General features: G+C 44.7%; 1 protein-coding gene across 6 annotated transcripts in view; it reads right to left on the bottom strand.

Annotated features, from left to right (window-relative positions):
• Positions 1 to 26,122, bottom strand: part of SEC31A (SEC31 homolog A, COPII coat complex component) — a 41,904-nt gene that overhangs the window by 11,188 nt on the left and 4,594 nt on the right. For 2 of the 6 annotated variants that reach the window (XM_050327273.1, XM_050327275.1), the window contains exons 6-24: positions 24,911 to 25,006; positions 23,525 to 23,665; positions 22,085 to 22,227; positions 21,364 to 21,463; positions 19,940 to 20,101; positions 19,609 to 19,761; positions 17,957 to 18,193; positions 17,307 to 17,381; positions 15,282 to 15,332; positions 14,430 to 14,507; positions 12,225 to 12,300; positions 11,403 to 11,581; positions 9,666 to 9,792; positions 8,545 to 8,690; positions 6,621 to 6,794; positions 5,888 to 6,061; positions 3,257 to 3,349; positions 2,494 to 2,623; positions 1,137 to 1,478 (exon numbers count right to left, since the gene is read on the bottom strand). In XM_050327273.1, coding sequence (XP_050183230.1) covers positions 1,137 to 1,478; positions 2,494 to 2,623; positions 3,257 to 3,349; positions 5,888 to 6,061; positions 6,621 to 6,794; positions 8,545 to 8,690; positions 9,666 to 9,792; positions 11,403 to 11,581; positions 12,225 to 12,300; positions 14,430 to 14,507; positions 15,282 to 15,332; positions 17,307 to 17,381; positions 17,957 to 18,193; positions 19,609 to 19,761; positions 19,940 to 20,101; positions 21,364 to 21,463; positions 22,085 to 22,227; positions 23,525 to 23,665; positions 24,911 to 25,006 — 2,677 coding nt within the window. The remainder of the gene's footprint in view (positions 1 to 1,136; positions 1,479 to 2,493; positions 2,624 to 3,256; positions 3,350 to 5,887; positions 6,062 to 6,620; positions 6,795 to 8,544; positions 8,691 to 9,665; positions 9,793 to 11,402; positions 11,582 to 12,224; positions 12,301 to 14,429; positions 14,508 to 15,281; positions 15,333 to 17,306; positions 17,382 to 17,956; positions 18,194 to 19,608; positions 19,762 to 19,939; positions 20,102 to 21,363; positions 21,464 to 22,084; positions 22,228 to 23,524; positions 23,666 to 24,910; positions 25,007 to 26,122) is intronic. The other 4 variants (XM_050327276.1, XM_050327278.1, XM_050327277.1 and 1 more) reach the window with 3 other exon arrangements.

Genomic DNA, 26,122 nt, shown 5'->3' with positions numbered 1-26,122 from the left:
TCATAGGACTCATGTTGCCAAGACAAAGGTGCACAAAAGTGCCTTTTCTGCACTGCCTCACCCCTCACTGGAATCACAGTGGGCTTATTAGGGCCTGTCAGCAAAGTTGTCTCTCCAAAACACTTCTCATATCTTTCCTAATATTCCCTCCACTCCATGTTTCCCAGATCTGGTCCTTGACACTTCAGCTGGAGCACCTAGATGTGTAGTGTGTTTATGACCAAGTTTAGAAAAGGACTGCTCCTACTTCCTGCACTGTCTGATGTATGAGAAGCTGCTGTTTCACAGGCTGCTGAGTGAAGAGACTCGTTCATTACCGCAAGCGAGGCCACTGTCCCACAGCAAACAGTGACACCCAGGCAGTCACGAGCAGACATGGAGCCCCCACCTCAGCGAGTACTCTCTCACCAAGCATGCTCAAACATGCTCTTAGGTGCCAGCCACACACACATGCTTTTAATTGACATCCAAGAAAGAGACACGTAAAAGCATTTCTAAATCACTTCTGATTATCTTTTAAGGCATTCACAGCTACAGTAAATCCCATCACACTAAGTGGTTCAGAACAAACTAATGGAAGTGAGCTGATGCCACAGGAAATGCTGTTTGAATTAAATATGCTGCCAATCTTGGGCTTGAAAGGCTGCTCAAAAACCAGGGACACAGGGACAAATCACATTTCCAAAATCATTGTGTGAGGAGAATTGGGATCATCTTGTCTGCAGCCATTAGGAAAAACTTGCTCATTTTTGTATTCTGCTCTCCAGTCACAGAGCAGGTTTTGATGCCAGCCTCATAAGGTTAAAGCTGTGCTACTATTCATCCATGGCCTATGACAGCCTCACAACAAGACTGCTGTAGCCTCCCGTCTTGGGCAAGACAGAAAGCTCTGTGACCGTGGCAAGGTCTGACTCGCAAGAGAAAGACTACTGCTCACACTGTGGAATGCAGCCGTGCCACTGCCAGTTGCACAGGGATGATGACGTGCTTTAGAAATGCTTTGAACTGATTTCTAAGCAAAAGCAACCTTTGTAAAGAGCATTCACAAGGAAGAGACGCATACTGAACCGAGTGAGTAAGTGAAGACCAAAACCCTCCCCCCCCCACCCTGCTTGCCCCCCTGTCCAAGCGCAGACCTGTTCTCTGGGATGCAGGAAGGTCACTGGTTGCAGGCAGAGTACCTGTTGGTCCAGTAGGTAATGCATAAGCCATAGAAGTTGCTGGAGGTCCTGGCCTGCCATGCTGAAAGGATGTGCCAGAAGGAGGAACAGGGAAGGAAGAGACAGGGGAGGGTTGAGGCTGCCCAGGGTACAGTGGGGAGGGCATGGAGTGGGCAGGGGCAGAGGGCAGGTAGGGAGGGGCAGTGTTAGGGGCAGGGTTCGGGTAAGAGGCTGAAGCAGGGACAGCGATAGGCTGCTGAGGCTGATAGAGAGCTGGTCCCCCTGTTCCAGAGGAGTACTGCTGTGTGGCCTGATAAGCTACAAACAGGGAGAGAAAACATTCAGTCAGTGAGTTCGTAATAGAGGAGCAAGTTTCATCTGTCTCTGCTTCCTTCTTTACCTCACTCTCTTCATGCTCCTACCCTCCTCAAACCACTTCCCTGTCCAGCCAAATCCTAGCTCCCACAATTCTGCCTGCACTTGTAGGACTGCTTAAAACCCCAGCCTGCTACTGGGAGCAGGGAGGCATAGAAAGGACTACCTCGACTGTAAGGGCTCTTTTTCTCCCACACACACTCTTTGGCCCAGAGCCACCATGCCACCTGGGGTGGGGCTGGGACACATGGACACTGCTGTTCTTCTGGACCACTGCAATCCTCACAGCATCTCTCAGGGAAGGGAAAACCCTGTCCCAGATTTGCACAGTGGGAAATCCTAGGCCAAAGAAATGAACAACATTCTGGAAGTGAGTGCTTTTTACTGCTTTTCACTGCGGGCCCTGCAGCCTAATTTCACTATCTGCCCTCGTCATCTATACTCATTTTTCCTCCCTCACATCTATATTTTTAGTCTCTGCCCTGAGTGTCAGTGCTCTGCCCCCTTCCTCACTCAATTCCAGTACTGCCCTCATTTCCTCATCCCCTTTTCCCATCTTCATGGAATCACAACAAGAATGGATCGCCCAGCTGCACACAGATGAGTTGTGTTCTTCACCAGGCCTGTGATGCTTTTCCAGGACTCAGGCTTTGGAGTTTCTGACCCCAGCACATCCTTGGGAAGGGCCAGCTGAGGAGTGAGTCTAAGAGCTGTGGGTATACACCTTCTCAGCAGAGGAGACAGTGTTTGACAGAGGGTGTCTAATGTCTGAACCCCACCATGAAATGACAACCCTCAGGTGTTGTCTCGAGAGCCCTTTTTTCCCCACCCCACAAGAAATGTGGGACCGTCTTGGTCTGCACATTCCCAACCACAAGCAAGGGACTGGTTATCCTCAGCTAAATGTGGCTGGCCCACCTGAGTGGGAGGGAGAGAGGGGGAAGCTGCTGTTACTTACTCTGTGGGTACGTTGGCCGTGTCCCCGCTTGCGAGAACATGCTGTAATTGGAAGATGTGCCTTGCTGTGGTGGCATGTTGGGGTTAATGGCACCTGGCATGATAAACCCTGGAGGAGGTGGGTTGTCTCCCTGTAGCAAAAAGATTTCAGGAATAATGGTTGGGAGAGACATGATTTAGTCAGCAACATTAATGCAGTGCTGAAGCAGAACTGTAACAAAATGATCAACCACATTCCCTGGAAGAGCCACCAGCACAGGGGCAAAGGCCTCCAACCAGTCCAGTGCCCTAGGGTGCCCAGCCTAACACTGAAAGCACAGCCTGTATGTGCAGTGAATTCAGCAGCAAGCAGAGCAGCACACACCTTCCTGCACAAGGAAGAGGTCCCTGCTAGTGCTGCCTGTTATTCAGGCAGTCTGAGAGCACCCTGCCATCTTTCAACTAATCAAATATCAACTCTGAAGCTTCTGATTTTCATGGAAAGGGGGAGAAAGGAAAAATATCAAACGTCAAATATTCCAGTGTGGGGCAAGGGGTGGGGAGACTCCGACCACACTGAGCTCCCACTCAAGGCTTTCCAGAGCCACTCATCTGGGTGTTGGTGAAAAAAAAAAATGTAATGAGATGCAGAGGAGTAAAACCAGAGTGCACATAAAAGCTGCTCCTTCTGTCTATCTGTACTGGATTATGTCAAGCACATAGACTACATCAGAGGACATACTGGGGTGGAGCAGGGGCTCAGAGAGGAATAATGAAGGTTATACCTGTGTGTCAGAGGGACAGCCTGCAGGAGGATGGCTGGGAAGGGCAGTAGGAGTTTTGTTACTCCAGGTAGTGACAGTAGGGGCAATTCTAACCTGAATCGAACAAAGAAATACCAATCATGGAAAACAAAACAATAAAAAAAGTCTAAAGGGTTTCACAAAACAAGATGCAAGAAGGTTTGCATGCTGGCACTTGTAACAGCCATAAAATCTCAGAGGAAGAAGGAAAAATGCATTGAAGACAGACAAAATCACTGTGCACTGGAGCTAAAGTGAATTGCAGAGTGAAAACGAAGCACAGTGGAGTTGCAGCTACAATTGGCTGTGGAGCAAGTGCAGTGTTATACGTGCCAGTAAGCCAGGTCTCCCTCTTTCATGACATTTTCTTATGGCAGAAGCCCCTCTCACCCCCTGCCATTAGTCCATGACACCAAGCATCACTAACCATGGCTGCAAGTCCCAAGTTCCATGTTAAATTCAAACATACTGCCTCATACAAAAGAATTCTGTTTAAACTGAGCTCAAGATGAATTACAAAAGGTTAAAATCTGTTATTCAGCTCTTGCACATGCACAGATACACATCTTTATGGTAATTGCTTCCCAGCCAGTCTCCCATAGCTCCTTTCCTGTCTTCCTTCTTTGCCACTCCAAAGCCTTTCAATTCTATATGACCACTTCTACCTTTCTGATGGGACAGAAGCCATTAACCTCCTATGCCTGTGACATCCCTGAGCAAGGAATGGGAGTGCTGCCCAACAGCAGGACACATGGCCAGGGTTCAGGAGTTCAACACCCCATGTGAGCACAGGCAGAGGGAAAGCTGTGACCCTGCAGCCCTGGCTGGCTTAGCTGGCTTCAGGCTATGTGTCTATAACTCCACACACGCTAGGTTAACAGTGCAGTCAGCTGTACAACAATCACTGTTAGTGTCTGCATAATTCATCATTGAAGTAATCTTTTTCAACTTCCTTTCATGCCTGGTTTATCCAGATGAAAAAGAGGCTTAAAAAAACCTATGCTGAAAGGATTTCAAGTTTTAAGTATATGTTCCTATTTGGGACAGCAATTAAACAAAGGCTGCCTTAAACAAGCCCTTTGTACACACTTTCTTAAAATGAAGTCAAAATAAGCATCCTAAGACTCAAACATGTAATTTTTCTCTGTTCTGGTTCATCAGCATACTGCTGGGCACCTTTCTGACATGACACCTGTCCTCTTCAAGCCCTACCTGCTGAGCATGGACTCCCTGAAAAGCCAAGAACAGAGGGGGCTAACTCAGTGTGCTCAAGGAGTTGTGATAAACCCAGACTTTTACTACTGAGCAGGGCTTGCTGAAGTAATAGTTGGAGACATTCCTGAAACAGTAGGAGAAAGAGGGAACTCTGGTTTAAAAAAAGCATTGCTAAGATCTTGCCATATAGAGGTAAGCTGCTATTCCCCACAGCCAAACGGGAATCACACAATCACTTCTCAAGACAACTCATTGGTTACAAGGAGGGAGGCCAAAGACACTGACAGAACAGTAGCGTTGATTATTGATGATTATGCATTTCAAATCATATGCAATGGTGTTAGCAAGGTAATCTTGGATAAAGGTTTTATCTCTTCTGAAATCTACCTTGCTAACACCCTGGAAAGAAGGCAGAGGCACACATTGTTGACATCAAGAACTCCCAGTTCCCCCCTAAACCTTTCAGGCCTTTTTCCTTCCTGCCCCATTTTTCTGGCAGGTAATGCTTGAGGGCAGCACTGCTGCTTTGCCAGTCTCCTCTGCATACGGAGAACACCCACAGCCCCCACACAGCTCTGCTCTCAGGAAAGCCCAGCCCAGAGCCCCTGTGCAAAGGAGGACCAGAGGAGCTGCAGTGTTGTACTGAGGGATTAGAGACTTGGCAATGCTTTCCAAGCATACACACAGCTGCTCAGTGATGGCCAGTGCGTTCTGTTGCATTGTTGTCAGGTTAGAGATAAAATCAGGGCATTTGCCTCCCCCATTTCTCCTCTTCCTTCCTGCACAGCTCCATTATTCGTCTCATACTTACCAGGTCTTTCTTTTAGCACAGCTCACTCTCAGTCCAGGAAGTTAAACCACCTGCTTTCTCACCTGTCTGTGCCCCCTTATGCCCATCTGAGAAGGTGTTTTCATAGCAGGCTGTACCCACAGCTGCTGAAACGCCCTCAGTTTGCTACTGCCACTGCTCAGCAGCTTCCACAGTCAACATCAGGGCTGGGGGTGGGAGTAATCAGCCCCAGAAGAGTCTGGTGAGCAGCGTGAGCAAGCCCCACAGCCTGCAGGGATGGGACATCAGGGACTACGAGAGGAAGCAGAGAACTCCTGCAGTGCTCTCCCATGCAGCTATTGAAGCACACGTTCAAACAAAGGGGGAAAACACCAAATCTTCAGAAAGAGTGAGAAACTTGACAAGGTGTTTAATGGATGCTTCCAGATAAGGAATAAAGGAGGTATCTGTATTGACTGAAAGGCAGCACCAGTGACCTTTACCGCATGGTTCTTGGGAGGTATATGTCATACAGCCTCAGATCAAGAGAAAGGGAAAGAATTATTATATCCATTACTCTCAAGAATTTAAGCACCATGTCCCTCCCTTACTGCCAAAACCCCTTTTACCTGCTGGTAATACTGCTGGGCTGGAGCCTGGGGTGTCTGCATCCTTCCAGCCGCAGGGCCAGCTCGTCCTTTGGGCATGGGCTCTCTCTCATATGGTCCCTTGAGGCCGTCTTGTCCCACTGGGAGCTCCCCTTGGGCTCTGCAAAGCCTGTCCCGTAGCTGCACGATGTTTGGCTGCAACCAGAGCAGGACAGTGAAGGAAGGTTAAGTGCACTGCCTGTCATCCAGTGCATCACACCAAGAGGGTGACTGGCCACCGACTGACTGATGAGCTCTCTCAGAAGCCTGTTCTGCTTTGTTAGATTGAACTGAGGCACGATCACGACCATGCATGAGACATGGGGACAATTGGGACTGCCTCACCTGTGCCTGCCTCCTTCCCAAACCACCCTGTCTACAAATGTCAGCTGATGGAAAATGAGAAGTCAAAAGAAAACAACCACGTGTCAAGGCACACATTTCATTCACGGTGTCTGGCTTGCAGGAGGGGCACCCTCTGGCAGTCACTGGTTGCAAAGACAAGGGTGTGAAATGAAGAAGGAGCAGAAGGTGGCTGTGCATTTCTGTCAGCTCAGCAAGATCAACACACGGAGAGGGGAAACAGCCCGACTGTCACATCCTGAGGTGCATGTCAAATGGTAGGTCCTGATGGCTGACTGCATCATGCAGAGACCTTTGCTCAAAGTGAACCTGTTCACAGAGAGAGAGAGTGAAGAGCCTGAAGGTCCCATACCTGGTTGGTGTTCGCAGGGAGGAAGGTCAGAGCTGCAGCCAGGCTTCCCTGAGCAGCCAGGAGGTTGGCATACTGGCTCATCTTATCGGCCAGAAGGGCCCCCACAGCATTAGGGTCCACAGCCTGGGTGAGCTGCACAGCTTTGCGCAGGATTACGACTTTCTCTATTAAATCCTGAAAGATCAGGAGAAAAAAACACAACAAGTGAGAACAACAAAGTGAACAACTAACTAGTGACAGTCTAATAACTGTCATGGATGGCTGTTCCTTAGGGCAGCCTTGGAAAACCCCTCTCACCCAGAGAGAGGCCCAAAGCCAAGCGCAGGTTTCTCCATCAGCCACAGCTGCACCAAGGGCACAGCTTTCCCACCAGGTGAGATAACAGAACAGCAACCACGCACCAAGTAGTTTCTAACAGCATAGCCAGAAGAGTTCAAACCCAAAAGAACTTCAGGGACCTATCAGCACTGAGCATGCCCACCAAAAGGATGCTTTCATAAAGTTATCTGGTGGCAGAAAGCATGAGAGCAAACAGGAAACATCACGCCTGTCACCAACAACAGTGCTGTGCTGCTGCACATTCATTTATGGTTTTTTAGTAAGTCAGTTCTTAACCATCTTAAAAGGATCTAATAACTCCCTTGGGAGAGTTGTCCATTGCTTTCTGGTTGCTACAGCAAAAATGGTTTTCCTGATATTCACCAGAAATACCCCATATCTTGCCTTCCTTGCACATGCCCAAACACCAGAGCTGGCCTTGGTTGGGTTTCCTTCAAGTCCTAAATTACAGGAATCTTTTCTGGTCAGTTCTCACGATTTTCTTACTCTCACTGTATTTATATTGAGAGATACTACAAATATTAATTTGCCAATATTAACATTCAGTCCCTTTTTAATATCTTACAGCAGATTTAATGAGTGTACCAAACACAGAATTTCAACCATACATCACTAATAAGGATTGTTTTCTTACTGCTTGATAAAACATTTGTTTTTCTCAACAAATCAGCCCTTCAAAAAAGGAAAAAACCCCCCAAGATAATCAACAGCTTCTGACAGTTTTCTATGAATTCCACATCAGAGTAAACAAGCAGTTTAATCATAACTCCAACAATATTTTTTAATTTTAGTGTCCAAGAGAGCAAAGCCATGCAATTAAAATGCAAATTCAAACTGAAGGTAAATCTGTAAATAAAGCTCTCAAATTCAAGTAATTTTGATAATTCAAAACTGGAGAGAGTTATTGATGCAAAGCTAAACTCATACACTCCAGTTCCTTCAATTAACTAAACAAGAGACTCACAGTGCTGCCAAGTAATGTTACTTTAAGTACTTTCTAAAACTGGTCCTTCAAAGGCCCTGAACAGATGAAAGAAACTAAGATTGTAATATAAAATAAATTATTCCATAACTGCTTCATTTCACTCAATCCTATTCCCCCAAGATATTTGCTATATGCAATATATTTCACTGCTGGAAATGTGCTTGTATATGTGCAAACCCCTGGAGAAAACCCTATGGAGAGCCTTTCTACAGTTTTCTCTCTAGATTTAACTCTAATGCTTTATATTTCTTCACCTGAACATCCAAAACTAGAAGTGTCCAAGTATTCCCTAGCTGCCAAAGATGCAAGCATTCAAAGACTCTTCTTTACCAAAACACTCAAGTTCTATGATTACTCTTTTACACAAGTGTTGTAGCACAACTACCCAAAGACCAGAGCAAGAACAGGGGCCACTGTGCTTCACAACTATGCATTTTCCAGTATGATATTTATGTGTTATGCCATTCCAGAAGGAAAAGGCTTGCATCCTGATGTACATCCAGCTATCAGACAGCAAAGCTCTACACTAGATGATTTGATGTAAGCGCCAAATGACTGCAGTGTGTTACTTCCAACACCTTTCTTGAGATAATTACCTACCTGAAGGGACAAGGGGCTGCTTCCGTCCTGAACTTTGGTCCAACAAGCAACAAGTTTATCCACGTTGCCGGCACAAATGTAACAGAGACAAGCTTGTGTCTGCAGAACGCTGTCCCCTTCATTCTCCAGCCTGCTGCCCAGGAGATCTAGATGGAATACAAAATCACTTCAGTGATCCCTCCCCTTTGCTGCTGAAGCTGGGGAAGCCTACAATGGCTGTCGTGTCTGTGCTCAGGACAGTGAGAAGGGATATTGCCTCTGGGCTCTGCTGGTAAGAAAACACTCCAGTGTCCAGCACAGATTATCTCATGGGAGTCCAGGGCACTTCAGAGGCAGTTAATGTCACGGCATCAAGAACCTCTCAAGTGACTGCAAACATGAGCCACAGCAGAGGGGACAGTCCATTTGCTAACATGATAAAGGACAAGAGGCCAGGGTTCAATTCTCCCCATCACCATCCACTTGTGCAGTCCCTCATTTCAGAAGTGTGACCTGAGTGTGCAACCAGCCAAGGAACTGTGAGCAAAGCCATGGTACTGCTCCGGGCTGATGAGTGCTGAAGGCAGTTGTACACCTCCCCAGACATCGTGGCTGAGGGACACAGGGGTGTCAGGCTCACAGCTGCTGGCAATATAACTTCCCTAAGGGTTAAACCCAGCCAGCTGTCTGCCACACAGCACACAAGGGCAGGCATGCTCACTGCTTGGGAACAAGGACTCCTTCCAGAAGTCAAAACTGATCTTGAGAAAGAAGAGTGAAGTGCTTCCTTGAAACATTTTTCCTTGTGCCCCATCCATAAACACTCCAAGACCGGTCCTTCGGCTGAGACACATCAACATCCCCAGCAGTACAAGACCAGCAGCTGTGCACTATACAGGCAATACCGGGACAGAGCTGCTCACAAGAGTCTGAGTTCCGTGCCCAGAAAATCAGGGAATGCACCAGTAAAATAGCACCCCAGAGGTTCCTCTCCTCCTCTGCAACAGGACTTAGGAACTATATGACCCATGAAAGAAGCTAGCGAGGCATTACAGCAGTATAGGGGGAAGGAAAACAACCCTGGCAAAGCATGGTTTTGCTGTAAGTGGAATTAATGACATTCAGCCTGTAATTGTGCTTACCACAAAGGGCTGCAAACTCATCTGGCCTGGCATAAGTGAGCACAGCAGCCAAAGCCTCTCTCCAGTTCTGCAGATCACAAGATTGCACAATCTCTTTCCAGTTCTTCGTTACCACTGCAGTGATAAGCTAGACCAGGAGGAGAGAGACACAGTTAACATCTTGGTAGGATTTCCTTTGTATAACCTACAGTATAATTTGTATCTGTTCAAGTGTACTGGTCCCCAATGAATCCAGGGTCACAACAGATACTGCACTGCAGTTCAACAGCTGCACAGTGAAAAAGAAAATAAAATAAATCAACAAAACAAGCTTAGATAATAAAGAGGACAATTATTCTTGCTACAAAATGTGCAAGAGGAGAATACACAAATCTCCACAAACTGTGATTGCTGAAAATGTTTTTCAGCAGTTTTGGCAGAGAAAGATAACATACTAAGAATTTAGCTGTAAGTCTTCTACACAATGCCCAGGAAGGGGTACGAGTTTTGTTTGTCAAATTGTTTCATTCGGCTTTAAGCTCTTGGGCTCAGGTTGGCCTGAGGCCAAGTTGAAAAGGCTGTGTAAAGGAAGCAGTAAAGTGGCAGCAGTATCACCTGAGTTGGCTTTAGTGTCCCTACCCTTCACCCACACACAGGCTGTCTGTCCACAAGTCCTCAGAAAAAAAAATTCCAGTTTTTTTCTTCCTAAACTCTGCCTCCAGTTATTTTACTTCAAGACGGGCTTGGCAGCTGAGCTGCTCTTCAGTGAACAAAGCCCTTGTCATGCCAAGATTTCAAGCTCAAAAACTGCTGAACAAGGAGTAAGTGTGCAGTTTGGGACCAGAAAAAAAACCACACCTCAACAACAAATGCAAGATCCTAACTACAAGGTCAACGCTTGCTTGTTAGCACAGGCACAGATAACTGGTCAGCTCTCCTATCCTTTCCCCAAAGGATTAACTACAGTGAAGAAATTTCTCACACACTACAAATTCTCCTTTCTCTCATCAGGCCAGAGGCAGTAGCTGCAGGTAGGGGAAGAAATCCAGCCAAGTCTTATTACTTGAGATTTTCCTTTTTTTCATTTGTCCAGTATTAGCAGAGCAGTTTTCTGTGTGCTTTTAAAGCTACTTCTGTTTTACCTTCCTGTTGCTACTTTCTCATGTCAGTAACAAAGAAGAAAAACTTGAACGAGCAGCATCAGCAATCCCTAGCAATGCAAAAAGCTGAAAATAACAATAACCAGCTGGTCATAACACATTCTCTCCTAGACAAAGGGTGATTGATCTACCCGGGGCATACTTTGCTCTCTTCTGTGCAGGCAGTGAAACAAAGCATCACCAAAATCTGTTAAGTCTGACCACAGGCAGAAATCTACATAATGCTGCCTGGCCCTGAGCATGGGTCATGTGCGACTCATAAAAAATGTGACAAAATAACAGACTGAAATGTGCCCTGATTAAGATATTTATCTACTAGTGAGAATCTATTAGTGTAGATGAAACTCAGACACCAGAGATGAGACGAAGAATACTCTTGTGTACTTATATCCAGGTAGTGTGCAAGACTTCCCTCCTTATCAATGCATTAAAAAAGAGCAATGGAAGTTTTTCTGCTCTGAGATCTTAAGAGATGATTTGAATACTTATTAACTTCTCCCAGAAATAAACCTAAAAAATGTCCAGAAAACTTTTAAGGTGAAAAAGGGAGCTGGCAAAGGCATACAAAGCACATTAGTTCTGAAGTGAAAAAACACACCCTGGTAATTTTGCTCTGCATCTTAGCAAAGTACTTTTCCTGTGTCCTGGAGAGCAGCTCTTGTCCGCCTGCGATGGCCAAGATGATGGCGTCGGCCATGCGGTTGTCGTGCAGGCAGAGATCCACCGCGCTCCTGAAGTCACCCGTCAGCAGGGCCTGTGTGATCAAACCATCCACATCTGCAGCGAGAGGGGAGCACTTTCAAATGGAGGCACAGAAGTCACTTAAAGATGCAAACAGACGACTCTGATTCCGACTGTACAACACTGTGCAAAGCTGCCCGCAAACCAGCCTGCTTTCAGGCAGCGCTCACAGGGATGCTCCAGTTCATCGCCAGCCTCAAGCACACGTGGCCACAGCCACATCACAGGGGGCACTGTCGAGCAGCGCTTACCTTGCACCACAGCAGGATGCTAGAGGTCTAAATGGTCTCTGAAACAACTACCCTGCATACAGTGCCAGAAAAAGTCAAACTGGACAGGGGTCAATGACTTTTGTGCTACTCAAGATCCCCTGGGAGTTTCTGCTAGCACTTCATGCCTCATCAGGCATGTCTTCCTTTATATCAGAAATCACCCAGAGCAGCTGCTTTTCAGCAATGGGGTACACAAGTGCTGTATACTTTCCTTCCTTCCTTAAAGAAGCTGCATTTTCAAGTGCCTTGAGATTGCTGTGAAACAAGTGCAGTTAGAGGCAAGTCATTACAATCCCTCACAATTTCTGTGAAGAAATTGCCTTCTCATTGGAACACCAGTATTAACATCAGCATTTATAAACATCAGCACATAAAATTAAATCATTATCAAGGGTTTGTTTTTTTACCTCCACTAACAGAAATGTTAAATGTCATCTTTGCAGATCCCAAACCTTCAGTTTCTTGTTTATGGTCCTTTGGAATCTAAGAGAAAGGAAAAGCATAATTTGTGAGATTATGTAAACACTTGGAATATACACACATTTAAAAAAATATGGCTCTTGCATTGCAAGTTAGACCTTCAGACTAGCAGTTGCCTCAGAGAACATTAACATGCATACACACATCCATGCCCATATACACACAATCCCCTCCAAGCAAGACAACAGCCACAACCACTAAGTTGGAAACCTCTTCCTTCCCTCTTCTTTCAAATTCAACCCCTACCAAGAACACTCTACCATAACATTACCTAGGTTCCACATTGTTCCACTTAGACTTTCAGCTTTTCCTTGAAATACTCTGCACTAGGCATACATCCGAGCCTAATTAAGCAAATTACACATGAACATATGCTTCATTTTCAACACAGAAGTCCAGCATAGACCAGACTTAAGCACTTTGCACTCAGTACAGCAGCGTTCAGTGGACAGAAGCTGCCTATTTTTTTTTATAAACTCCCCCAGGATTTAAGATAGAGACCATTTTGAGCATTTGGGATTTCAAATAACACCATCCAATAATAAGAAAAATGGCACCAAGAGGGAAGTTTCTCTCCGTTACCCATTTTCAGAGCACAGCTTAAGAAAAGTGCAGAAATTGCTCTAGTACATGCAAGGGGAGTTCATGAGTCTGCTGAGAACACCCTGTTTGTGAGCTGATCTGTGAAATTGCACTTCAGAGGATGAAGCACACAGCCAACCAAAACCAGGCATTTGGATGGGGAGGCAAGTCGGAAAAAACCTTCATGTTTGACTCATGAAAGGAGGCAGCATCAGGAAAACTATTTTGCTGTCAGATAACACAGGATGAGTGTTTGGTATCAGCTTAGAGCATGTTTTGACTTATCATAGGAATAATGTGCCCTTCCACTTACTTTATGGATGTGACAGCACACCCCGATGCATCATCAGTGGCTCCAGGCTAGTCTCACAAATATTTACCATCCATGCTGGAAGGCTGGAGTCATATTTGGCTGTGAATTCTCTCTTAGAGCAAACATTTGTAATGAGACATCTAATATCTTCAGGACTGCATACAGCAAAATCCTTATACAGTCAGATATACATTTGCCACTGCAGTGCCTAAAGAATTAACAAGCAATCCAGCACCTAGTCTAAGGAGAGCACTCTGCTTTTAGTGTCCTTAAGAAGCTGTTTGTTATATGGAGTCAAGTGAAGCACTCCAGCCTGCATGAACCTTAAACTGTCCTCATCTTCACTACAGAGAAGCACAGGGAGCACAGCTAGTTTTGGGTTAACAGCTCGAATTCTAACCCAAAAGGGAGACTGAGGGAATGGGGGACAATGATGTTGGCCTGTTCACACAGCAATACAGTATTTTCATTGCTACTGACCCCACAAGGCAGAGGCTGGTCCTCAGTGCTAATTACAGACCCATCTCCATATTTAAAACATAGGCTGAAAACAATGCTCTTCAAATGGACAGAAATGAACAGTAGCTGTAGGACCCAAGAGCAAGCATGGTTGATCTCAAACTGCCTGTGATAAATCTGTCTGAAGTGTTGCAACAAACAATCCTAAGGCAGTTGGCTGCCAGAGCCCTGACACTCGCCGCTCAGGTGCCAGGGGATGGATGGCACTGTGACTTTGGTGGGAGCAATGCAGAGAATGAATGTTCTACCTCTCCTCCAGTAGCACAGCTTCATCTCTGCAAAGGGTTATACCCTGAAAGAGGGCAGTAATAAGCTGACTGCTTGGTAATAATCAACCAGAGGGAGGAAAGAAAGCAATGAGGAAAGCAAGGGAAGGAAAAAAAAAAAAGCATTAGAGTTCTGGTAGCAGATAATTTGCGTTAGGGAAATGTCAGAGTGAAAATGATGGTAGAATAAAGTTCTTGAGTCTAGTGCCAACTGGATTCTTATAAAACAAACTTGTTCTTCATTGCTACCAAAACCTATTCATATGATGTCTGAAGCTAATCAGAAAAATCTCAAACAACTTAACAAGAGACTGCTTTTATCATTCTAAGTAACTTTTTGTATTTCTGTATATCCTCAGCACTAGGAAAAGCCAACAAAATAACATGCTCTTAATGGTAACAAAGTAAATACAGGGGAGGTCAGAAGGGTTAGTTTAGAAGGCAACAGATACCTCTCCCAAGAACTGCTTCTCTGTAGCTCGGCCTTCATCCCCATCATTTGGCACAGATTCATCAGCTTCTGCAGGAGCCTTCAGCAGAGAGAAAGTACCATAAAAAAACCAAGCCAGCGAAAGAGGAAGAAACACTTTGCACTGCAGAGTATAGCCACCTTCCCACCACCACCAGTTAGAACCAGACTGCAGATCACAGAAATGCAGTGGCCATATATGCTTGGCCATATATGGTAGAGGCCCTGTTTCGTTTGGCACCTTGTGCTGCTTTCATCTTAGCTGCCTGAAAACGTGCAACAAAATCTTTCTTCCCTGTTAGGCAACAACAGATATCTGAACAGTCTACTGCACAAAAGCAATGCACTCCTGTTGTAGACTCAGGCCACTGCAATTACAACAGGCAATGCCTGAACAGGAGTTATTCTTGTAGGAAGTGTTATGGGACCACAGTGTCAGTCCTGCTTTCTTTACAGTCTGGTGAAGGTGCTGCTCTTGAAATCAGCTGTCAGGTAGTAAGACTCTGCCCTACCTCACAGGCAGCATGATGTGTCACAGTGGGCAAGAGGCAGGCAGCCAAATGGAAAGATGAAGGGGCACCAATGAGACCCTGAATGAAATCCTGTGACTGAGGGCTGTTCGCTAGAGAAGGGGGGAACACTTGAGAAGAAAAAAGTGGTTGCTTTTTTTAAATAAGTACCTTCATTCTACTGAATGTAGGAACCTGCCACATGCTGGATTATTCGTGAATTACTCTGTGACAGTTATCCAGTGGAGATCAAAATTATTCTTACTTTGCATATTACCATGTCATTATTAAACTAATCACAGAGTTATACACATGAGTTCACTTACCTCTCCCAGGACACCATCTGCAAGACCTTCTTTATTCAGAGTAGATGTAATCTAGGAAACAAGCAAGATCTAAGTGAGTACCCTTTCATTTTAGAGAGGTAGACCTCTCACTGATTTCTCAGATTGCAAAACTGGAACATGTAGCTACTATGTTGCCTGCAGAATAGTTAACGTGAAACTAAAGCCATTTCCTTTTCCAGGTGATGGATTTGCTGCTAATATCCCTGCACCTGAAGCTCTGATGGAAACAATAGCTGTTCTATGCTTTTAAAACTTTAATTGTTAACTCAAGGGCCTCAAATCTCACTAGAGCTGCTGGAAACTACAGTAATAAAAGGAGTATCAGAACTTGAAGGACAAAACCCTCTGTGTGTTCTGGTCAGGGAAAAATGAAGCAGTGATAATCCTTGTGGAGCAGGGAGCCTATCAGGAAGCTGTGGTTTCAAGCACATGGCTGAGGGCTAGAATTTTCCAAGGTATAAAGGAGTTAAAATGCCCAGCTTTTACTGCTTTTCAAAGCAAACCATGACTCCAGGTTCAACTAGGGGCTTCAAAAGCACCAACTGTATTGAGTTTATATGTTAGTTCAGCTTCAGGGAGCCTGGGTTTCCTATTGCTGCTAATGTTATCTACTGCTTTTGCTACTGCAGTGGGCTTTATTTTACCCTTGGGGGCTGGTTTGTGCAAAAAACTGAGCCCAAATTGCTGGAGACAGTTTTTTCTTTTTTAATCATTGGTTTACAAAAAAAAAAAAAAAAAAAAGAGAAATCCAGTCCTTGGTTTGGATAAGAATCACAGGTTTTAAGGAGATAACCCCCCTCCATACTCTTCAGCTTATTCCAAGAAGCTGAAATTTGTGACCCCTTTTACTTTTCCTTTGCTACCAATAATGTGAAAAACCAGTTGTGATTTAGTGAGTTTATCATCATTTGGCTACCACAAACTTACAGATGAACTGTCCTGTGTTGTTTCCTGACTTTAAAAAACATGGATTCAACTTGAATGTGGAATGCTCTGTTGAGAAACAGCTACATAAAAGCATGGCCTTTCAGCTCCTGTCATCTGTTTCTCAAATACTGAAATAATGGGGTAGGCCCAGCATTTCAGGCCACTCAGTTCAGCTAAGCCCATTTTCCCAGCTTCTCCCCATGCACAGGGCATATCAAGCCCAGAGGAACAAGCAGAAGTAGGCTCTAGTCTCATGAGGCCACTCTGCAATATCATTACTAAATTTCAACTGGATTTTCTATTTAAGATCTGCTTTTCAAAAGCAGGATTTCCCTTGCTGTGCTTGCCTTCGAGTTATGGACAAAATTTTTGAAGCTGAGGACAGACTGTTAGCAAAAACATGATTTTTTTTCCCCTGAAATCATGTTAAGTTTGCCCTAAAGGACATTCAATTTGTATAAGCATAATGACACTTTAATGGAGCCAGTCCTTGGAAATAAAACATTAGATTGATACAATGAAAATGAATCAAACATTCAAATCCACTGAAACAGAACTGAAGAAATACTAGATGGGTCCTGGGTAGAGCACTGAAAGCAACAGAGCCAAAAGGCACAGCAGGTATCTCCCTGTAACACTGCATCTCCCTACAACTGTGAAGAAACATCTTTAAAGATGTGCAAGTTTCTTCCTGATAATCCACTTTTTTTTTTTTTTTAAAAAGGACTATCCCAGGTTTTCCAAGGTAGTTAATGATACCCTGAAAATTGCTTACATGTTCTTCAACCAGAAAGCTTAAAACCAGATCCCATTCCATGATGCTACAGTAGAAAGATGTCAAGTAACACAGTTACATGAATAGATTGAACCAATAAATATCAAAGCTTCTTAATGGGTGAGACTTTCAGATCAGGATTGGACAGTCAGATGCAGACAAGCCTCTGAAGTCTGTTGCCTGCTTTGACATATCCATGAGTACTTAACCATATGTGGCATTGTCAACATTTTAGGCTGTATTCTGCAGATACATTGATAAGTAAAGCTTTTAAGACAAGCACAGCTTCCAGGCATATTTACCTTCTTCCTTAGATCATCCTTCCTGTAGCCCAAGAGCTCAAGGTATTTAGCACGTGAATCTTCTTCAAAGTTCACCTTTAAAAAAGTTAAAGAATATATTGCAATTCACAATTTTTCATTTTCTCCCTCACTGGCTTTTTACTTGACTGGCACAAATTACCCAGTCAGAGCTAGTGGCTGAGTAGACTGAATGTAACACGGAGAACTGCAAAAGTCTTCAGTGACTTGGGCACCTGAGCAGGTGGGCAAGGTTTCAGTCTGGTTGTTGCTTATCTGGTTCACTTGGAAACCTCTAAATGCTCATAGTGAGCAGTGAAAAGCCCATCTAAAGCCATGCCAAAGCTTTATTCCTTCTCACTAGCTCCCTGTACAGATAATGTACTGATGGGGGATGCCAAAAACCACAGGATACCTTTACTCATGCCTCTGCTTTTGCCATGATTTCTCACAACCCACCCTGGCCCTGGGGACCCTCCCTCTCCTGGCAAGACAGCTCCAGTGACATGGGCTTATGGGTGCTGTTCCCACAGCCTAAAACTTTTCACTCCCAGCACTTCTTCTGCTAAAACACCATGATGTGCAGAAGAAACCACTTCAACACTGGCTTTCCGAGTCACTAGGGAATTTCTGCATGGCTGTTAGCCCGTTACCTTTAGGAAGGCCCACACGTTCTTCTCAAAGTCAGCCAGGGCCATATCAATCTTCTTCTGGCAGTAGCTGACAAAGCCCTCGGACTGCACAGCCTCCTGCAGCTGGTTGGAGCGGGCCAGGAACTCCTTCTCTGTGACAACCTGGCTCACGTAGACATGGTGGTGCTGCTGCTGCTGCTCCACGCTTGGCTGCTGCTGAGACTTGGCATTCTCAAACGTAACCAGTTTGCCTCCAAACTGGAATTGAAGTGCACAGTGTAGCATGTGAAAAATACAAGTATACAGGGGAGCATGTATGAAAAAGTACGAGCACACACAAATGTATGCACATGATTTTATATAACAAATATATGCTTATCATCCAATAACTGAACACTCCTGATATCAACTCACTGAATTTTTTTTCCCCTATTACCCCATATTTCTATGCATGTAAGGAGTTTGCTGGATAAGTAGGCGAACATTTAGCAAGATTTATGAGCACAGCTATTCCTGTGCCTATTTTCTTTCAGGCAAAAGACTGACCAGCAACAGAGAACTAGAGCTGTGGGTCTATAGAGTGCCCAGCATAAATGGAGTACCTCATGACACTGCAGTGCAGTTACCAAAGAAACCCAAGTATCATTAAACAAATGCTCAAGCATGATGTCTGCCCTGCTCTTCCCAGGTTGTTTACCAGTTAAAAGCCTACTGAGAGATGGGCAGTAAGCCATGAGACAATTTAGAGAGGTAAAATCAATATAGGAAAAAAATTAGGAGGGGCTTATATTTTTTCATTCTATAGCTCCAAGTGAATTTACACAGGTCAGTCCAGTAATGGACAAAATACGCATTACAAAAAACAAAAGCCTAGCCAGAAAAAGACTGACAGTTGGCTCCTGGAAAACCAGGATGAATAAGGGAATAAACACCATTATAAAATGATACATCAGACAGTGACTAGGCAACATCACTTCTCTTTGACAGGAGAAAATTGCATTTGATTTGTGCACCAGATCGTGAATAAGCAGGCATACGATGCTGAAAACTGAGAAGTATTTCAGCAAAGAAATCCATGTTAAGTGGACAGGCTAAAATCTCCAGGAGAAATGGCCTGTGGGCTTAGAAAATAAGCCAAAGGTGGAAACAAAGAGCAGATGATTCTGCTCTCACAAAAAAGCAGGGCCTTGCCATCTCCTCACCTGGCTCCTCTGCAAATCAACCAGCCACGGAGGAACTGAGCCATGTGCTGCTACAGCAACTCCTGCTACTTTGATCAAAGTTGACCCAAGTATTCTCCAGCATATTGACTCACATAACATCTTCGAACTGCACTCAAGTCTCAGATACTTGCCCAGTTTGGTCTCATTGCCCCTCCCAGTGTATAGTTGTTTACTCCAAAGCAAGCACTGCATATAAATAATAACGAAGCACTAATGCCAAAACAGAAACAAACGTCTGTTGGCAACGTTTCTTTTTCCCCAGTATTTTTGTCAGGCTGTTGCTGGCTTGCTGTCCGAAGTGCCCTGTCTGGAAGCAGCCCCAAGCGTCTCCAACCACAATGACAAACAGGGGAAACTCTCCCGAAGTGGAGCACAACACCTGTGTTTAGCAGGTGCCACCTCTCTCCCTCCCTGCCTGGCCAACCATGCCCAGCCTTGTCTCATCCTTACCGAGAACGATGCTCCCATGGGCCGCCGGATCCATTTGGGTGGTTTCTTCAGAGGTAGAACAACACTCTGTGGGGCAGCCGGCTGGGGCAGCTGCAAGGGCGGGAGGGGCTGCCCTGTACCAAAGGGATCAAGGTTCCCAAAGGACGATGAAAGCTTTGATAGCACAAAAAGGGGAAAAAACAGATGTGATGTCTCTCCGTCAAACTAAACATAAGCATCTATTTGCACCGAACTGGTGCTCCTGCAAACAGGGCTACAGACAGCCACTGAAGACTTCCCATGACCCCATGTTTTGTTCTCCCCCTTTTCTGTCCCTATTCTTTTTCAGCACCTGGTCAACTTGCTTCTGCCTCAAGCCATCCGTGCTGCCTCCCATGATGGAGTAAACACTGATGCGCCCGTCGAACGAGGCCGCAGACAGGACAGCAGGGTTCCTCAGACACCACTGGATATCAAAGCACCACTGTGTGTTCGTGGGCAGCTCGTACAGCACCTGGGCAGCAAAACCAAGTCCAACAAATCAGTCTTTATGGAGCACCATGTCCAATAGCAACAATTCTCCTGCCTGCCTTGAGATTTGTCTGCTCTTCTTGCTCCCCAGCAGCCTCCACATTACCACTCACACTAACAGTGAGCAAACCCTGACAACTCCCAAACAGCTGATTATCACACACTGCTGTTTCATTCCCTTCTCCCATTAAATCTTCTGTTTAATCCACACAGGACAAATTATGCAGGTGGGGTATGTTTGTGCAGTCTCCCACCATAAGCTGTGAGCTGCTGACATCCATTCTGAGTTATTCAGAGCTAATTTAGGTATCCCCACACACTACACAAAGAGACATTCAGGCTCTAAAGTAAGTGTTTTCACAGGAAAATTGGAAAAAGTAAAACCTGCATTCTGGGCAGAGAGCCTCTTGCGCCTTGGAACAGACAAGCCCCTCCCTTACAGCAAACATTTAACCATAAACTAGGAGAAACTCAAAGAACAAAAAGCTAAGTGTCAGCAAAATGCTGTCTCCCAGGAAATTTTTTTTTTTCATTTTTAATAAAAACATGTAGTATGATTCATCTTCATGTAAAAACTTTATAACAGCACAAGATCCAGCTCAGGTAACTCATTTACTACCCCAGAGCTTTTGCACTTTTGGGCCAGTGTTTGAATTTTAGAAACACTTCTCACTCCCACTCCAGGATTATTGTCCACTGCAGGCAAGGAGCCCTCCAGCATGCCTGAAGCACTTTTCATAGTCTAGGGACAAACACTCTAGTTGGCTGAAAAGCAGATCTGCATCCCCTTTGAAAGGTACCCCCAGGCCCAGAAAGGTGACTCTTACTGATCTGCCATTACTGTAGTAAGCTACAAAATCCCTCCTGTCTGGATGAGAGTTCTTATAGAAGAAAAAAAACAATTGCAACAACAATCCAGCCCCACAGGGCCCAAAACAAAAGAGTAGGAAGCATATTTAGATGTTTAAGAGGAGCCATTTCCATCTCTTATAGCGAACAGGGACATTACTACTCAGCAGGAGAGAAGTAGCAAGGACAAGCACTAAAACTGACAATACTAGGAAGGAATCCTGCACCACCAGAACAAGCTCAGAAGACACACATGGCAACCACAAGTACCCAGGATAGGAAGAAACATCTCATAGAAGCATCATGCCTAGGAATGCAAGAACAGCAACATGTTCTTTGCATGTGCCACCTCTCAACAGAGATTTTTTTTTTTTTTAAGTGGTGAGCATACAATACCTCCCCTGTGTTAGGGTTGGAGCAGAGGATTTTAGCATCCTTCCCACAGCTAAGTAGCAGTTCCGGATCTGCCATACTCCAAGCAATGGCCAATATACCCCTGCATAAAAAGTCACAACCAAAAGAAGTTTAAAACAAATGAAAAACAGTCATAAATAAAGCACATTTGTAAGTTTTACACTAGCTGAGCACCCCTCCTGCCCACTGCTTCCTCTTACTGGAGGAGAAACTTTCCAATGCTATCGGCACTTTATTTGTTGAAATACACGCTTTCTAGTTTGTGTATGAAAAGTTATAAAGATGCAGCCATTTTATCTGAAAATTAAATGCAATAGTGCTATGGGAGAACCTGGACACCAGTGTAACAAAATGGTTTGTGTGCCTGTATCATTAACGCAGAGTGTGCAAACCTGTAGGTAAGGTCAGTGACTATGAAGTTTGTCAGCTTTTTTATTAGCAGGAGATTTAAGTCAGCAGAACCACTGGCAGCAGTTTTGTTACTGCTGTTCTGGCTCCTTAAATCAAGCAGTGGTTTGGGGCAAGTTTCACTCAGAACTGAGGAGGGACAAGAATTTAACAAAATCTTCCAGAATCTACCCGAATTTAAGGCATTTAGAAGACTGAGGGGCAGAGAAACTGCTTAAGTCCACACATGAGGATGTGGTACACAGTCACCAACAGCACTAACGCCATGGAGCAGCAGGCTACACAAGACTCATACCTTGTATGACTTTCTAGAACACGAAGTGGTGAGGAGGCAAATCTCAGGTCCCACATCTGAACAACAGGCAGCCTGTCATCCTCCGAGGCCAGAACCATCTGGGTAGCAACATCAGGGTGCCATGCCAAGCCCGAGCAGTGCATCTGCAGGACCATGTAGTGCCAAAGCATCAAATAACTAAGCAGCATTAAAGGAAAAAAAAGAAAACTAGACCAGATTTGTCTACATGCACGGTAAAACACTGTTGTGAGGGGATTTGCAGCCATGTTTCTGGGCGTTATTTCTGAATGCATTCAGATTGGGATATTCTCCTCATTTCTGTGAGTGAGGAGACTTGCAGTTGGTTTCCCAAGGTCCTCTCAAACACATGACGTTGTGCCGATTTTTTTTCCACAGTCCTCTGTTTTAATGTGAAAAAAACGTAAAGCCCACTGTACAAACCTTTTGCTCTACTGTTTTTATTGATCTTTTTAATAAAAGTCATCATTAGGCAGAGGTTATTGTCATGTGAACATTGTATCAGAGACCTACAACCACACGAAGAAGACAACCTACTGTGCTGCTGTTATGTTAGGCAACAAATACATAAAACATCAAGTTATAAAGTTTATCAAAATAGGAGTGCAGGGACCAAACAACTACTTCACAAGCACCCATTTCTCAGTTTCATTTTCTTGCTATATTTTCAAAGTTTGTAAAAGCAACATTCCATTTAAAATAATAAGGAATTATAAAAATTTGATACGATCTCTCCACAAGTTCAACAGGCTCTTTTTTCACATTTACACTGCCTAAGGAGCAGGCGCGGTGGTTACATCTACACGACACAGTGTTCCTGTGACCTGCTCAGTGCTGCACTCCTCCGTGGTGCTGTCCACCACAGACCCTGCCTTCTCCCAGCTCAGCTGCATCCTGCTCCCATGTTCACAGACAGACCAGCAGAAGAACAGACCCCAGTTCCAACATTCAATGTTCTGCCAGGTCTCAGCCATTGTGTTCATCCCATACGGATGAGGGAGGATGCCCTCTCTGCCTGAGCACCAAGCCATGAAGTCACCTGCTCTGTGAAACAAAGATGTGCTCACCCAGAGCACATCAGCTATAGCCTCATCTCTTCAGCACATAAAACATGTCATTTCTGACCAAGTGAACAAAAATCTTTCTGTGGTAGCCCCAAAACAATCAGTAAAGCCTTTCTCAGAACTAACTCACCACTCTGATAGGACATCTGAGTGCTTTGTCCTGCTTTAATCTGCATCTATTTTCATTTATAATTCTGACAATCCCTCTGCATAAACATGGTCTTTTAAAAGAAAACTGGGCCAGGCACTGGTATCTGTGTCATGTAACCAAGGGGTGCTGTGACCTGTCCCCCCATGTCAAGAAGCACCCCAACACCTCTCTGCAAGCACCTTTGCAGTTGCACGAGAGAAAACTCACCCGGTTATTGTGGTCACTGACTTTGATGATGGGCTCGTTCTTCCTGAGATCCCACACGGTAGCGCGGCCACTGGGGCTGGCGGATGCCAGGATGTGCTGGACTTGCCTGTTCCATGCAATGCAGCTGATGTCCTCAAGAGGCTGTTGCACACACAGAGCAGCCTGTCACAACCTTTCCAAACTGAAGACTCAAACCCTGCTGGTTTCAGGACTTGATAAATGAGAAACCTGCTTGGGGACTCGTCCCACATGCTGCGTGTTCTGACTTCCTTTGTACATATGCTGCAAAGTACCAGCTCCTGAAAAGCCTGGTTTATGAGCTGCTGGCAGTTCTCTGTAAAATTTTCTGCTTTACACTATACATTAATTACTGAAACAAGACTAAGCACAACTGTCTTCAAGAACAGAAAATTACTCCATGGAAGCATTATCAGGGTATACGAACTGCCCTTTTGTCTTATTTAGTAGGTTTTGACTTAGCAAAAAAAAAAAAAGTTTGCTTGGAGGAATTCTGTGGAGGTTTTTTATTCACCCCCTCAATCCTTATTCTTAGACCAAGAATTAAACTCAGTGTTAACCCAGTCCTTGTTGTCCTACTATTTCCAGCTGTCATTAAGCATATGGACTAAAAGATGTCCCAGCCAAAAAAATTACTATTAGACATAAAAACCCTAAAATCTCTTACAGGGATCTTTAAGATGAGCATACCCCCAAATGCCTACATGTTAATTAATGATTTGAACTAACCTGTCATCCTGTTTGCTCACTTTGCTATCTCCAAATCATCATACAGTAATAAATCCATTTCCCAGTAACCACAAATTTCTTGTGCAATTTTGTAATAGATACAGAAACATACATGCATTGAAACAACTTTCTCCCATTCTTCTATTTCCTTCATAAGGCCCAAAGCACAGAAGACTCTTGTTTTTCCCCACAGATCATCTTTAAGAGACAAAGGCTAAACACTGGACCTTGAGTATAGCAACTAAACCACACCCTGAGACCCACAAATATAACTACAAAACCTACTGCCTTATCATCTGACTTCTCAGTAGCTGCTTTTTATCTTCCTCCTGTTTTCCTCTGTGTACCTTCATAATCTTCAAATTCATCCATGCAGTGAAACATGCAGAGGAAGACTAAGACATGTAATGGTTATAGATACTCAAAGAGTGGTGTAACCTGAGAGACCTTAAAGACTGTAGCCAACCTTGCCAGAAATGTAGCTCACAGCTAATCACAATTAACTACTACTCAAGTTAGACTTCAAAAGGCTGTCCCCCACCCCACCTGAGACAGGTTTTAAAACTGTAAGTTTCAATGAGCTCTCTACTTAATTGACATACATATTTTTCACTAGCTTGCTCTGCAGAGTTCTGGTACCTGTGTCTTCACTCCTGGTGTCATTGGCGTAGCAAAGTTGTTCAAGTCCCAGATATAGATTTCAGACTCATTAGCACCTGAGGCCACCAGATTAGTCTGTAAGACACATTAATAGACATTAAGAGTATTTTCAGCATCAGCTTTCACAGTCTTAGCTGTTGGGAGGCATCAGATCCACAGGAGTCTGTTGATTTGCCCTGTCAGCTCAGGATATAGCTTTTGGCTCACACAGAGCAGTTTAGGAAAAAAAGGTAAGGTTTTCTGAGACTTCAGGTAAGACTGAGTTAATTAAAACACCCACAATCTACACTAGGCTGGCATGCTAAGACCAGAATTTGTGGGGTGCTCCTCCAGTGCACAGCAAACGCTCAGGAAGGGGCTGCAGGGGCACAGCCACAGGAGCAAGGGAAAAGTGGTGACACTTGTGTGAAGGGGTAGAGGAGGAAGCAATGGCCACCACAGAGCTTTGCTCCAGACAGAGAGTGGCGTTTGTGCCTCTGGTGGACAGCACTCTGCTCACAGTGAGCGCAACCACCCAGGGCACTCCTGCACCTGGGATGCAAAAGTCCAGGCAGGGCGACATGAGTCAAGGGCACCAAGTGCCCTTTGACCACATCTCGTGGTTGATGACAAGCAAGTCCTGACTTCATAACAGGCAGAAAGGGAAAGGGAGCAATTCAGAGCAGATACAATGGACACAGGGCAGCCTTGCTGAAAGCAAGAGGGCAGGGACACAAGTGTTATTTAGGGAGTGAATTCAACTCAGTTCTCACACAGCTGGTGGGAACCAACACACTCTATCTAGAGGGAAGTAAATGCTCATCAGTAATGTGGGAAAGCTTGTCTGTTTTGAGAGTCTTTCTGCTAAGAAGGCCAAGTAGCTGTGTTCTGCTGTCTCCTCTTTCCAAGCAACAATACTTAGAGGTCTTGAAGATGGATCCTACCTAATTCCCAGAGGTACCTGAAATCTGATCTCTCCAGAAGTATGAGTGAGAGCACATAATTACTTCCTGTGTGATGAGAACAATACTGGCACAGTGCATAGAAGCTAAAAAAGGAGATTGGCTAAAGGCACCACAGAAGGCCACCTCTACTTTAAACATAAACTGAGCTAAAAAGACGCAGTAAATTGGCAATGCAAACTGACAAAGGGAAGGAATGAAGCAGACACCTCAAATGCTTTCATACCCCATCCTGAAATGCCAGCAACAG

The sequence above is a fragment of the Myiozetetes cayanensis genome, unplaced genomic scaffold (assembly GCF_022539395.1).
Source record: "Myiozetetes cayanensis isolate MyiCay16 unplaced genomic scaffold, myiCay2020 scf33, whole genome shotgun sequence".
NCBI lineage: Eukaryota > Metazoa > Chordata > Aves > Passeriformes > Tyrannidae > Myiozetetes > Myiozetetes cayanensis.
The sequence above is the reverse complement of the archived record's forward strand: the minus strand, read 5'-3'. Positions and strand labels throughout refer to the sequence as shown.